Here is an 11,825-nt window from a genome sequence, read left to right on the forward strand (position 1 = left end):
CAGGAGCGGAAGTGGGCACCCTCGCGGGGCCGGCCATGCCGGGCTGGGGCCAGGCTCCAGCGCCCCTGCCCTCAGCCGTGCCCCCTTGGGCGTCTCTGCCGGGTCTGGCTGCGGGGCCCGTCGGCCTGGGCTGGGGCGCAGCGGGGGCCCGGCGCCTGCCTCTGCAAAGCCCCGAGGCGGTGCCAGGCGGCGGGGGCTGGGCAGCCGGATTGTGGCGATTCGGGGGGGAGGCTCCAGCGGCCAGAACAGGGAGGCAGCCGAGGCCCAACTGGACCGGACCTGGCCTGGGCCGGGCCGCCGCCACCAACCAGGCCCCGCCTCGCCCCGGGCCGGAGGGGGGGGAGGGGCGCCCAGCAGCGGGAGGCGCCGCGTCTCTCGGCGAACGGGGCCTGTCAGCAGCTCGCCTCCCAATCCGCCCCGCCCCGTTGCTTAGCAACCGCACCCAGCCCCCCTCCCATCTCCCTCTCCCCGGGCGGAAGTGACCCCCCGCCGGGGCGGGGTCAGAGGCAGCAGTTCCGGGTCGACGCGGGGACGCCTGGCGCTGGCTGGCGGCCGGGCCGGGGATTGGACGGGAGGGGCGGGGAAGCCATGACCTCGCTCCGGGCCTTCACGTGCGACGACCTCTTCCGCTTCAACAACATGTGAGCGGCTCCGGCCGCGCGCTCCGGGACTGGGGGGGCGGGGGGGGCGGGGCGCGTGGGAGCGGCCCGGCCCCCGCCTTAGTGGGGCGGTGGCTAACCTGCCCCTCCCCACCCCACCCGCCCCGCCCCACCCCTCGGGGGCCCTCAGCGCGCCGCGTGGGGCCCGGGCCGAGCGCCCTTCAGCCGGGGCAGCTCCTGAGCCTGCGGCTCTGCCCCGAGCCGCTGGGTCTCTGCAGAGCCCTCGCTGCCCAGGGTGCGCTGCCCAGGCTCGCCCCTTTTCTGAGGTGGCTGACCTGGGAAACGTGTGGGGCCCGGGCTTGTGGGCTGAGTGCGCCCAAACCCGCGCTCCAGTGTCCCGCCCGGCGTGGCGAACCCGGCTTGCAGCTGCTGGGCCGGGGTCTCTGTGCAGCCTGTGCCTGTGTCTGGGTTGCGCTCGGCGCGGCCGGAGCGTCTGACCCCCGCTCTGCACTGCGGCTTGAGCTGCACCCACGCTGCGAGATGACAGGGCGCGGACCCGAGGCACAGAGCCGCTGAGGTTCTGACCTGCTTAGCTCGTAGCGTCTTAGGACCCAGGTCCTCAGTGCTTGCTGACCCGAGTCACGCTGATTTATGTGGGCAGAAATGGGGGATAGCGGGGGGGATGGATGGGCTTGTGCTTCAGCTCATACCTGAGTCAGCGTCTAGGTTTAGTGAGAAGTGTAGACAAATCGTCGTGGGGGGGTCAGTACATGTTGCCAGCTGCTCCAGTTTATAGGCTCAGGATCATCACAAATCACCCAGGGTTTTGTACCTCAGAGGTGGCAACTGTACCTGAGGCCAGGTGAATCCATTGTTGACAAATGCACAGTAAGGGAAAGTGGGAGCAACCCCCATTGCCAGGTCTGACTGATCTGTAACCAGTCAGGAAGTGGGCATCCCTCACAGCACAGTGAAAACCCCTGACTGGTACTTAGGCATCAAACTAGCAAGTGGCGTGTTAAGGGTGTGCTGGACGCTGATGCTGACAGTGCTGTACTGCCCTTTTATTAATCAATGCGGCACTCTTCCCTGATATCCTGAGGTGGTGTGACAAGGACTGAAGGGTTGTAGCAGAAATAAAAGGGGTCTGGAGATAAATGACAAAAAAAATTATAGGTTGGGAAGAGACTTTCATACGAGGAGAGAATAGAACTGTTCAGTTTACAAAGGAGGTAAATAAAAGGGGGCAAAATAGAACTATTATAATAATAATACCTGTAAAACCAAGAAATGGCATAGAGATGGTAAAACTCACATTTCCTGACAGTAGAGGTGCACGGGGACATTCAGAAAAAACTGAAAACAAATTATAAAGGAAATAGATTTTTTTTGAGGGGGTGCTCTGGGCATAACCTAAATGTGAACATCAAAGAAACTTTATGTATGGAGAGGTTCTACCATAATTTTTCACTAACAGGTTTCTAGTCACTTCCTCTTGAGCATTTGACACTAACCTTTGTCAACGATGGGGTGCCAGGCTAGATGAACCTTAAGTGTGATCCAGTAAAGAAATTCCTGTGGTGTGGTGTGACAACTTCCTGGGATTAATTATATTAACTTATCTACCTGTTATGTGGACAAGAGGGGGAGAAAGTCCAACGTTTTGGATCCTTGTCACTGACATTTAAAACTTCAGAGTGCACAATAAGAGCAGAAGAGTTTGAATTAGGGACTGAAATGACACTTGGTGCATTTCTGGCCCTTTCTTATAAAATTCCCTACTGTATCTCTAAATCTTTCCTTTTAATTTGGACATTTGAGTGTTTTTAAAGTATAATCTTCTATATCTCCTGTTTACAAAAAGGCTTACAGTTAAGGATAATGAGAAGTTTTGGTGCAGAACAGAGAGTGGGCCCTAAAATATCCTTTTATGAGCTGGTCCTAGAAGTAATGCTTGCAGACACTGCTAGAACAAATAACTTATTCTTTGCTCTTGTCTTCAAAAGAAGGGACAGTCCACAGAGGCAGGCAATCATGCCAAAATTTAGTTTGAAAACTGGCACTGTAGCTCTCCCCTAACCTGCTACTAAGGGCTGTGGGAAAAATAACAATCAGAAACAAAGAGAAAATAATACAGTAAGAAAACTAGTAATGTGGTGGAAATTAATGAGCTCCCATCCCCTTCAACAACAGTCTGTTTTAGTTCAGATAATAAAAATAAAGATTAAGGCCACAATCCTGATATTAGATCCATGCGGGCATAATGGTCCATTTGAACCGGAGTCCTGTTCAACTGAGTGCAACTCTGTGCAGGTGTAAGAGTCTGCCATTTGGATCAAGATCAGGGCCCAAAGACATTGTTTGTGGTAGCATCACATGATGAATTTTGAATATTTTACGTTAAAGCTATGTCTGTGTTGTGGTTGGAGGTGTGATTACAACTAATGCGGGCACACCAGTACTAACATTAATCTAAAAATAGCAGTGAAGTTGTGACAGTAAGGGTCAGAAAGTGTGGGCTAGGATGTAAATACACACCCAAGTTTCTGGGCAGGCTTATGTAGCCCATGTTGCCACGTCTTCACTTTTGTTTTTATCCATGCTACGTAAATTAAACCTATAGTGGCTTTGCTTACACAAGCCTCAAATCACATCTCTGACAGCAGCGTAGACCTAAACTTACTGATCTAATACAGTTTTTGTTTCAGACTTACATGAACTCATTCAGTACTGCACTCCGTCACCAATGATAGGGGTTTTTTAAATTATTTTTTTTAGGGTTTTGTCTCCTGGAAATGTGTTTTTGGGAATTAAAACCTAACCAGATTAATATTCAAATAGAAATATACTTTGTAAGCCTTTTAAAAGTTTAATCTGTTTTTATTTTTTACAGTAACTTGGATCCACTTACAGAGACTGTATCCTTACGAAGTTTTTCATTGTACTTATATCTACAGTATTGATATCAGCAGCTTTGGTTAGGCTTTCTTCCCATCTTGTTCCTGTATGCAGTGCCTCTGCTGGGTGTGGAAACACAGCTTTGTGTTTATCTGCGTCTCTTCAAGCCATGTGAGACATACATTTGGGAATATGACATAGCAGAGTTTCATATCTGTACATATATATGACATTGCAGGAAACATGCTACCATAACCAGAATGTTCAGTATGCCATGAGCATTCCAAAAACACCTTACATGACATGTTTTGCATTAGACAATACACAGTTACACTATAAGGGTGAACATGAATGATACACAAATCACACTATAAGGGTGCGCATGGGGTACAGTGTGTCACACCATAATATGGTCTTTACTACATTTATCAAAATTTGGTAAATTAACTTACAGTAATTTGTAGGGGTCCTCAAGGCCTTAAATTTCTCTGCAAGCTGCCCTAACCTTTAATTTCTTCCAACATAGTATTTAAAACTATGTAAACCATATGTTTTGTTTTATGTTGCTCTCACATAGACTGTCTGCTGGCTTATCCCTACTCTTCTTTAAAATACTGGGTGAAGACCCAGACATAAGAATCTACTTTATCTGTGTAGTGAAAGCTGGCCATCCAGTATACTGATACAAGGAAGGTATAAATGCAACCAGTCAAGCTAAGACTCAACAGACTCCCACGTGTTTAGTGCATGTCATTTCAATGCTAATCTTTGACAAGCCATATTCAGTCCAGCATTGTGTACTGAAGAAAGTAGTATTGTCAGTAAAGCTGTATATTTCTTAACAAGAAATCTGTAGTATGGAATACCATTTTACCTACAGTATCTGGCTCACTGGCCAGAGTATTTTATTGTTGCAGAAGCACCAGGTGGAGAGCTAATGGGTTACAGTAAGTAGACTATTGTACACTTTGTGTGACAAAGCTTATAATTTTTAACCTGCTCTGATTCTATTTCATTTTAATACTTTGGAACTATGAATCTGATTTCAGTTAACTTCCAGGTTTTTTTTTAAATATTCACATCAAACAGGAGAATTTCCTACCAACACATCACCTCACAGGTGTTGAAGGGCATTACATAAATGACGCAGTCTTGTTTTGTGATGGTGTTCTTGTGTGGCAGTGAAACAGGACGAATGCTGAGCTCTAATAAGACACATGCCTTATGTTACACTTGTGTAAGTCTTTGCAATAGTAATAGGCCTTTGTCATTGCACTGGACCTCTGTCTACCATCCTTCTGCTCACACGTGAGGTGAATGAAATGTTATCCTTTGTTCACACTCTTGCCTTTAATAGGACACAGTAAACTGGATTGTTTTTAAATTAACTAATTTCAGCACATTCCAATTTCTTAGCACTCCCTCCTAATAGAATGGTTTTTTGTTTTTGTTTTCTAGTTCTTTAAAACAGAATTTATAAGGGGCTTGTGGGTGGCTTTGAGAATAACACTCCTTAACATGCTCAGGCCTTTTCCCCTTTCCCTATGCACATGCGCACCTACCACTGATTCACTTTATTCAGTTCTTTCTTATATCGCAATGAGTGAGTGATGTCAGTGTGGTAGTGCATGAGACATGAAGCAGAAATGACCATTCATAAACCAAAGCTGATCTGCCACAAAGTGCTGTCAATCACATTGGAAAAAAACACCAAAGACATATATTTTTTTCTAATGACTTCATTTGTGTAGAATTCACTCTCCTGAGGTCTTGGCTTTCTGGTGTGAGACAGGCAAAACTCTCCAAGCTCTAAAGGTTTTTGGCCCCTAATGGCAGCAATAGTGGCCAGGGACTTGACTGGCTAGTCCCCACTTCCGGGGAGCTCTTTGGGCCTCGAACAGCTGTTCCTTGACTGTTACGGTCTGTTCCTGATTGAACACCTATCAAAGATTCACCCCAAAATGTTTCACTTTAAATTTATGTTTCAAAGACAGAAATTATATGCTTAGCTGAAAGTCAGGAGTGAGAACCTTGCCAGATGGTATCCTGAGCAGAATTACAAGGGAGCAGTTTTCCTATTTTTCTCCAATCTCTTTCAGTTTTAATATTCTAAAGCCCTGGTCTTGCAAGGAGGTCTGCCTACGGACAGTGTGCAGGATTAGTGCCTTGGGGATTAGGGTTACTAGTAACAGTCAGAAGTACACAATTTAAAGATAGAAATGTGAATTTTTTTCAAATTGACTGTCCCCTGTTCCTTCTAATGTGAGGCTTTTGCAGTTAATGATATAGTAAAACTGTTTCATTCCAGCTTTCTGAAACTATTTCAGATTTAAGTATCACTACTGCAGCCTTTACAGAATCATTAAAACATTTTGGTTTAGAAAACTGTTTCAAAGATGTCTGTGGGTGTCCTTTGCACAGATGTTCCCCTGGGGATGGCATATGTTAATTGCAGCGGGTTAGCTTGTTAAATGCTCCTTCTGTTTGCAGTAATGGGTAAAGCTGAAGGCTCTGTGGCCAGGGAGGAGTGGCATGGACACGTCACAGCTCTCTCTGTTGCACCCGAGTTCCGCCGGCTGGGTTTGGCCGCCAAGTTGATGGAACTACTGGAGGAAATTTCAGAAAGGTGAGCCCCACGTACAAATTCTAAGAAACTTTTTCTTGTGCCCAAGAAAACTGACCTTCCTTGTCCACTGAACGTGTGATGTTCTGATTATAATTCCCAGTGGTTACAGAGAGCGAGGTTTCAAATGATAGCTGGCAATTTTAAGACATTTCCCAGCTGTTGTGAAAGCCTATTTGTGGGGATGAGAAGGAAGGAACTCCAGGTCCAGGAGGCGCACCCTATAACAATTGCTTGTCTTGGTCAGAGGAAAGTAGGGTGACCAGATAGCAAGTGTGAAAAATCGGGACGGGGACTTAGGGGGTAATAGTCACCTATATAAGAAAAAGCCCCAAATATCAGGACTGTCCCTATAACATTGGGACATCTGGTCACCCAAGAGGGAAGATTCCCTTCACAAAGGGTCAACACTGTTTCCTGTAGTGCTCACAATACTGTGCAAACAAGGTGGAAACTATCCCTGTCTCAAATAACTTACTGTATGAGAGACGTAGAGAAACAGATTAAATCTGTGAGGCTGCTGATTTTAGTGCTTGCAGTTTTGGCTTTGTGTATTTTGAATGAGATTGTTCCCAGCTGATGTGATCTGAAAATACTGGAGTCTTTTTTAAGCGCGATTACAGTGTGATTTTCATTTAAAATCTCTCCAAAATTATCAGAACACAGCTGAGCAATAAACCAGATAAGCACAGTATAAGATTAGATAAATGTACATAATGCAAGGGAAAAGGTAAAACTACAGGTTGTTTTTTTGGTTTTGTTTTTTTTTTGTTTTTTGCAGAACTGTGGCCAGCAAAAGAAATACAGAAAATAGTTACATGTGTAACTAAGGCTCATTTCTAGTGTACAGGACTCTCCCCTCTCTTGTTTGAGAGATGGAGCTAGGAGGGAAAGTTATTCATGTAGGTCTTTAAATGGGTGGGTAAAAAACTCTGCTCCCTCTCCTTCCATTGTGCAAAATATAGCAAATAACTCACCCCGTGTTTCTTTGGTCACTTGTACACAACTCCACTCTGCAGAGTTGTGGGTTGTGTGAAAGCCTGAGATTGTTCATGTGGCTAGAATCTTCAGTTGCACCATAGAAAAATACATCTGCCTGTAATATAAATAATACACCTTTTATCGTCATTGAATAGGATTAAGATTTAGTCTTGGGTGTTTTGAGTAAAAGTAATGGACAGGTCACAGGCAGTAAACAAAAATTCACGGCCTTTGACCCTGTCCATGACATTTACTATAAATTCCCAACTAAATCTTAGCTGCTCCAAGGGCACTGCTGCTCTGGGGGTCATAGGGGCCAACGGCTGGCCCCTGTTCTGGCAGCAGGGTCTGATTGCCCCTGGCCATCCGCTGCTGCAAGGCCCCCAGGACTGCTGCTCGAGTGGTCCTTGGAGCCAGCCACACCAGCCACTGCTGGAGTGGCTGGTGCGATTGGCCACAGAGCCGCTCCAGCAGCAGCTGGCACAGCTGGCCCTAAGGTCAGCAGCACCGGCCACTGCAGCTGTGGAAGTCACGGAGGTTGTGGAAAGTCACGGAATCTGGGACCTCTGTGAAAGACTCGCAGCCTTAAATACGATGAATTCTGTGCAGAATCTTTGGAAAAATTATTTCTCTTCTCTGTGATTATCGCTAGTAGATTAATGTTATCATGAAATGTATTCTTTTGCTCTTCCTCATTTTGTGTGTGGTTTTTTTTCCCTTTATAAAGAAAGGGTGGATTTTTTGTGGATCTCTTTGTAAGAGTGTCAAATCAGGTTGCAGTAAATATGTACAAGCAACTCGGCTACAGTGTCTACAGGACAGTACTAGAGTACTACTCAGCTAGCAATGGGGAGCCTGACGAAGATGCTTATGGTAAGAGCAAATAACCACCTATAATACTTATGAAGTGGAAAGCTACAGTGTTATTTTTCTTTTTTTGTTTAAATATAGCTAACTCAGACAATTGCTTATGAACTATACAAATGTACCTTTGGACAGTTCTTTAAAGAACAAATCGTACTTGAAATGACATTTCAATTATAGAATTTGATTTTTCAACACGTATATACTTTGTGGTATTTATATTGTGTGTATCAACCTAATACTTCCGTTTTGAATGTTGTTGATATTAATTGATACTCCTTTATTCTGATAGTTTTGGTAGTTTAAACACGTTATTTTGCCATTATAACAAGTACCAGAAATGCTTTCTATAACTGATTAAAATGCAGTTACTGTTCTAATCCCTCTTTTCATATGCATATAGCTTTATCTAGCAAATTCATTTTGGGCTAAAATTATCGCTGCTTTGCCTCATCCCACAGATGAATTTATTTTATAAACAGCAGCAAAATTGGTTGTCCGTTGAGTATTTCTTCTGGGGTTGAAAAATCCATTCATTTAATCATCAGTGGCAAGTAGAACACTTTCCCTGGTTTGGGAGGAGTCCTTAGTCTTCAGTTTCTCCGGAATATAAGCTTTTTGTGTAAGCCAGTTGTGAAGATAACCTTCCAAATGTAATACAATGCTGTCTCCCTGAGAATGTAGACAGAGGGCTGCCTGAGCATTGTGGATGCCATTCATAGCTTTTCCAAGCAGCTGAAGAGTGACATTGACATGATTCTTGTCATTTTTACTGTTACTAGTCAGAATCCTTTAGACAGCAGCTGAAGCTGATGAGAATGTGTGTTAATTTCATGCTGTTGCTGCTGCTGCTTGGGAAAGCTATGATCAGCAGCAGATGTAGGGAATGGGCATTCACAGGGGAAGGAGGACCCAAAAGAAGTTGGGACAGGAGAGCAGCTGAGACTCCCAACTTCCAAACACCTCCTAGTCAGGGGCTGATATAAAAGCTGTAAAGCTGGGAACCAGCTTCTTCCCCCTTCCCAGCTGGGAACGGAGAGGGCTGGACTTTTTACTAGTTCTATTGAGGGGGCCAAGCCAGCCGTTCATATTTTGTTTGGCCTCTGGATAGCAGATGCTGGTAACCCTTTGAAGCCTTGCTTTTATCAGACAGCCTGATCACAAAATTGTGAATGTTTAAAGTTAGCAACAATAAATGCGTGGCTTGAAACTTTTCTATTTGAATGCATGTGTTAATGACGTGTTCCGCTGGTGATACTTGTCGGTTCCTCAGGTGGTAGAGCCCTGCGTATTCTTTTCTATTAAAAAACAAAACAAAAACCACATGGACACATCCCTATACCTGAGATATCAGGCACTCACTGTTTGAGTTTTATCATCTTTGTTTGCTCCCACAAGATTTACTTGAGGATGTACACGTTGTTTTGTTCCTGCTTTGTTACATGTCAATATATGTAATGATTTATTAAAGTATACCATAAAATACGTAGGATGTGGCAGCTCCCATAGCATAGTGTGTTTGCTATTTCTACTTTAACATTGCATTAAAGCTAGTATATTTTGCATTTAGTTGTATTGCATTTGTAGCAGTCTTATAGTACTGGAATTTTTCTCATAAAACATGGCTTCTTATCATTTACAAGAACATTCACTTAATATGGGTTTGTTTAATATGGGTTATGCTGTCTGTTTTAGTCATAACATTTGTGTTTGTCAACAGATATGAGGAAAGCTCTTTCCAGAGATACAGAGAAGAAATCAATTATACCATTACCTCATCCTGTGAGACCTGAAGACATTGAATAACTTTAAGCTGTGGTTCTCAGGCAACTTACTAAAAATGTTTATGGACAATTTAAAATTTAGACCACATCAAATGTTTTTTGAAGGTAACTGAAAAGATCGTGGATGGCTGATAAGGAAGCAGGGATAGACTTCAAAAAGAATTTTAATTTAGGCTCAGTGTTTTACTTTTCATAAAGGCTCAAAAACAGCAATAGGAAGTTTAGAGTTACACTATTTGTATTTTGCTTTCCTGTTGTTATTTATAAAAAAGCAAATAAGTTTAAACATTCCACCATCATATTTTATACCATGTATTAAAACTCAGTGATGGAAAATATCACTACTTCCTCCTGTTGGGCCTGAGAATCACAGCTGCTAATGTTCTTGTTCATCTTATGTTTGAACAGTTGAAGCTGCAAGGGTAGATATGAAAAAGATGAAGTGTACAATAAAATACAAATTCAGTGTGTGATAAAGTGATTCCATGGCTTTCTCTCAGACTATTTGGTTTACATCATGTTCAGAATGTATTGTTCTAGCCTTCCCTGATCAGTTTTCCTGTTTAAAAAACAGCTTTTGCAAAAAGTGTGATATTGTGCATCAGTTATTGGTTAGACCAATCCAGTTGTGTGTGTGTACTGTACAGTATTATTAGAGGTAAATCAGCAACATTCTAAAACTTTAAAAAAACTTTAAATTTAATTTAAAATTCTCTTTACAGAAAATAGATTGTCTTGGCATGCAAGTGTTCTGAAATCAGAAAAGGTGATACCATTTACTATACTATAACATTTCCTCCTCACAAAGTTTAATTGTTCGAAAGTAAAATAAGTGACAGAAGCTTTGTGCTGGTGATGAGATTCATGGATTCATGTTTTCAGGGACTGAGTTTCAGTCTGATGCGGCTGTTGAGAAAGCTCTATCACATCTCCCTCTTGTGGTTGACAGGTCTGTTGTTCCATGAGAACTCAGCTTGTTGTGTATAGTTGTAGTCAGATGTGATTCCTCAGGTAATTTTAGCCATGCCCAGTCTTGCATGCCATAGGACGCCAGTGGAGAGCAGAGCAGCAGGGCAATGTGTGGCAGTTTGTTTTGCTGAAGAGGCGGGCAGATGCACATCTAGGCTAAAATCTTAGTCATATGAACCTTGCAAAAAGTTTTTGACTGGTGTTCAAAGTGGTGGTGTGCTGCAGGAGTGACTTGTTCTAGGATGCAGATTACTAATACTGAAGCTGTGCTTTGCTCTGCTTAGTGAGAGGAGGGAATAAGACCTGAGCCAGAGCTGCTAATTCATGTTCCCAAACTTTCTCCACAGAAAGACTTGAATAATACATTGAATTTAGTCTGATCATTGAAATGTGCCATATTTAGTAATCTGTTGCTACTTGAGCTGTCCTTCCACCTATAATTAAGGGTGCTGAAATGTATAACTGAAATCCTCTTTCCTCAGAACTAGGGAACAAATGGGAGATTGGCCTCTTGAGCGACAGAAAGGTGATCAAACTGGGGAGAGAACAGAAACAGGTGTGTGTGTGAACATGCAGCGCTCCAGTTGTATTTGAGTACTGTAGCCTGCTGTTGCATATTGAAGTTTTACATGAGAAGATAGTTAAAATCTCTGAACAGATCTTAAAAAACATCCAAGAGCCTGGTCTTCATTAAGGATGATAGTGAGAAATTTTAAAAAGCCAATTTTTAGAGTCTAGTGTGATACATTTGAAAAACTTGGAAATGAGCTGGCTTGACTGTAACAGTTTCCATCTGAAGACCTTAGAGTTCTGTACAGAGGTTGGCAAGGTATCACCCGTTTTACAGAGAGATGAAGTGACTTGCCTGCGCATGGTTCTACATGGCAGCCATTGGAAATAGAATCCAGCTTTTGAGTCCCAGTCTGAAGCCTCCTTGGGAACAGATTTTTCCAGCCATTCTAACTAACTGCTAGCTGGATAGAATGTTTCTGAACTGAGATCGACCTTTAGCTTTAAATGTAGGCAAATGTTAATTTTTTTTTCAGTAAGTTAATATCTCCACACTGACATATAATGAAATTGGTTTAAGCCCCAAGTAGACGGCTT

General features: G+C 43.5%; 1 protein-coding gene across 1 annotated transcript; it reads left to right on the forward strand.

Annotated features, from left to right (window-relative positions):
- The first annotated feature begins 497 nt into the window (after positions 1–497).
- Positions 498–11,579, forward strand: NAA20 (N-alpha-acetyltransferase 20, NatB catalytic subunit). Its single transcript, XM_067532948.1, has 6 exons — positions 498–641; positions 3,493–3,517; positions 4,354–4,444; positions 5,988–6,123; positions 7,829–7,974; positions 9,686–11,579. Exons 1-6 carry the CDS (start codon positions 589–591, stop codon positions 9,769–9,771), a joined length of 537 nt encoding a protein of 178 aa, XP_067389049.1. The 5' UTR covers positions 498–588; the 3' UTR covers positions 9,772–11,579.
- The last annotated feature ends 246 nt before the right edge of the window (positions 11,580–11,825 follow it).

The sequence above is a fragment of the Emydura macquarii genome, unplaced genomic scaffold (genome assembly GCF_026122565.2).
Source record: "Emydura macquarii macquarii isolate MOO-44397 ecotype Brisbane River unplaced genomic scaffold, CSIRO-AGI_Emac_v2 contig_3305, whole genome shotgun sequence".
Lineage (NCBI taxonomy): Eukaryota > Metazoa > Chordata > Testudines > Chelidae > Emydura > Emydura macquarii.

What these genes read in the sequence shown, in the direction of transcription:
- NAA20 (XM_067532948.1), top strand. Translation starts at nt 589, where the DNA reads ATGACCTCGCTCCGGGCCTTCACGTGCGACGACCTCTTCCGCTTCAAC. An exon ending in TGGATCCACTTACAGAGACT is followed by an intron (nt 3,518 to 4,353) that starts GTATCCTTACGA and finishes AGAAATCTGTAG; the next exon opens with TATGGAATACCATTTTACCT. An exon ending in GCCTGACGAAGATGCTTATG is followed by an intron (nt 7,975 to 9,685) that starts GTAAGAGCAAAT and finishes GTTTGTCAACAG; the next exon opens with ATATGAGGAAAGCTCTTTCC.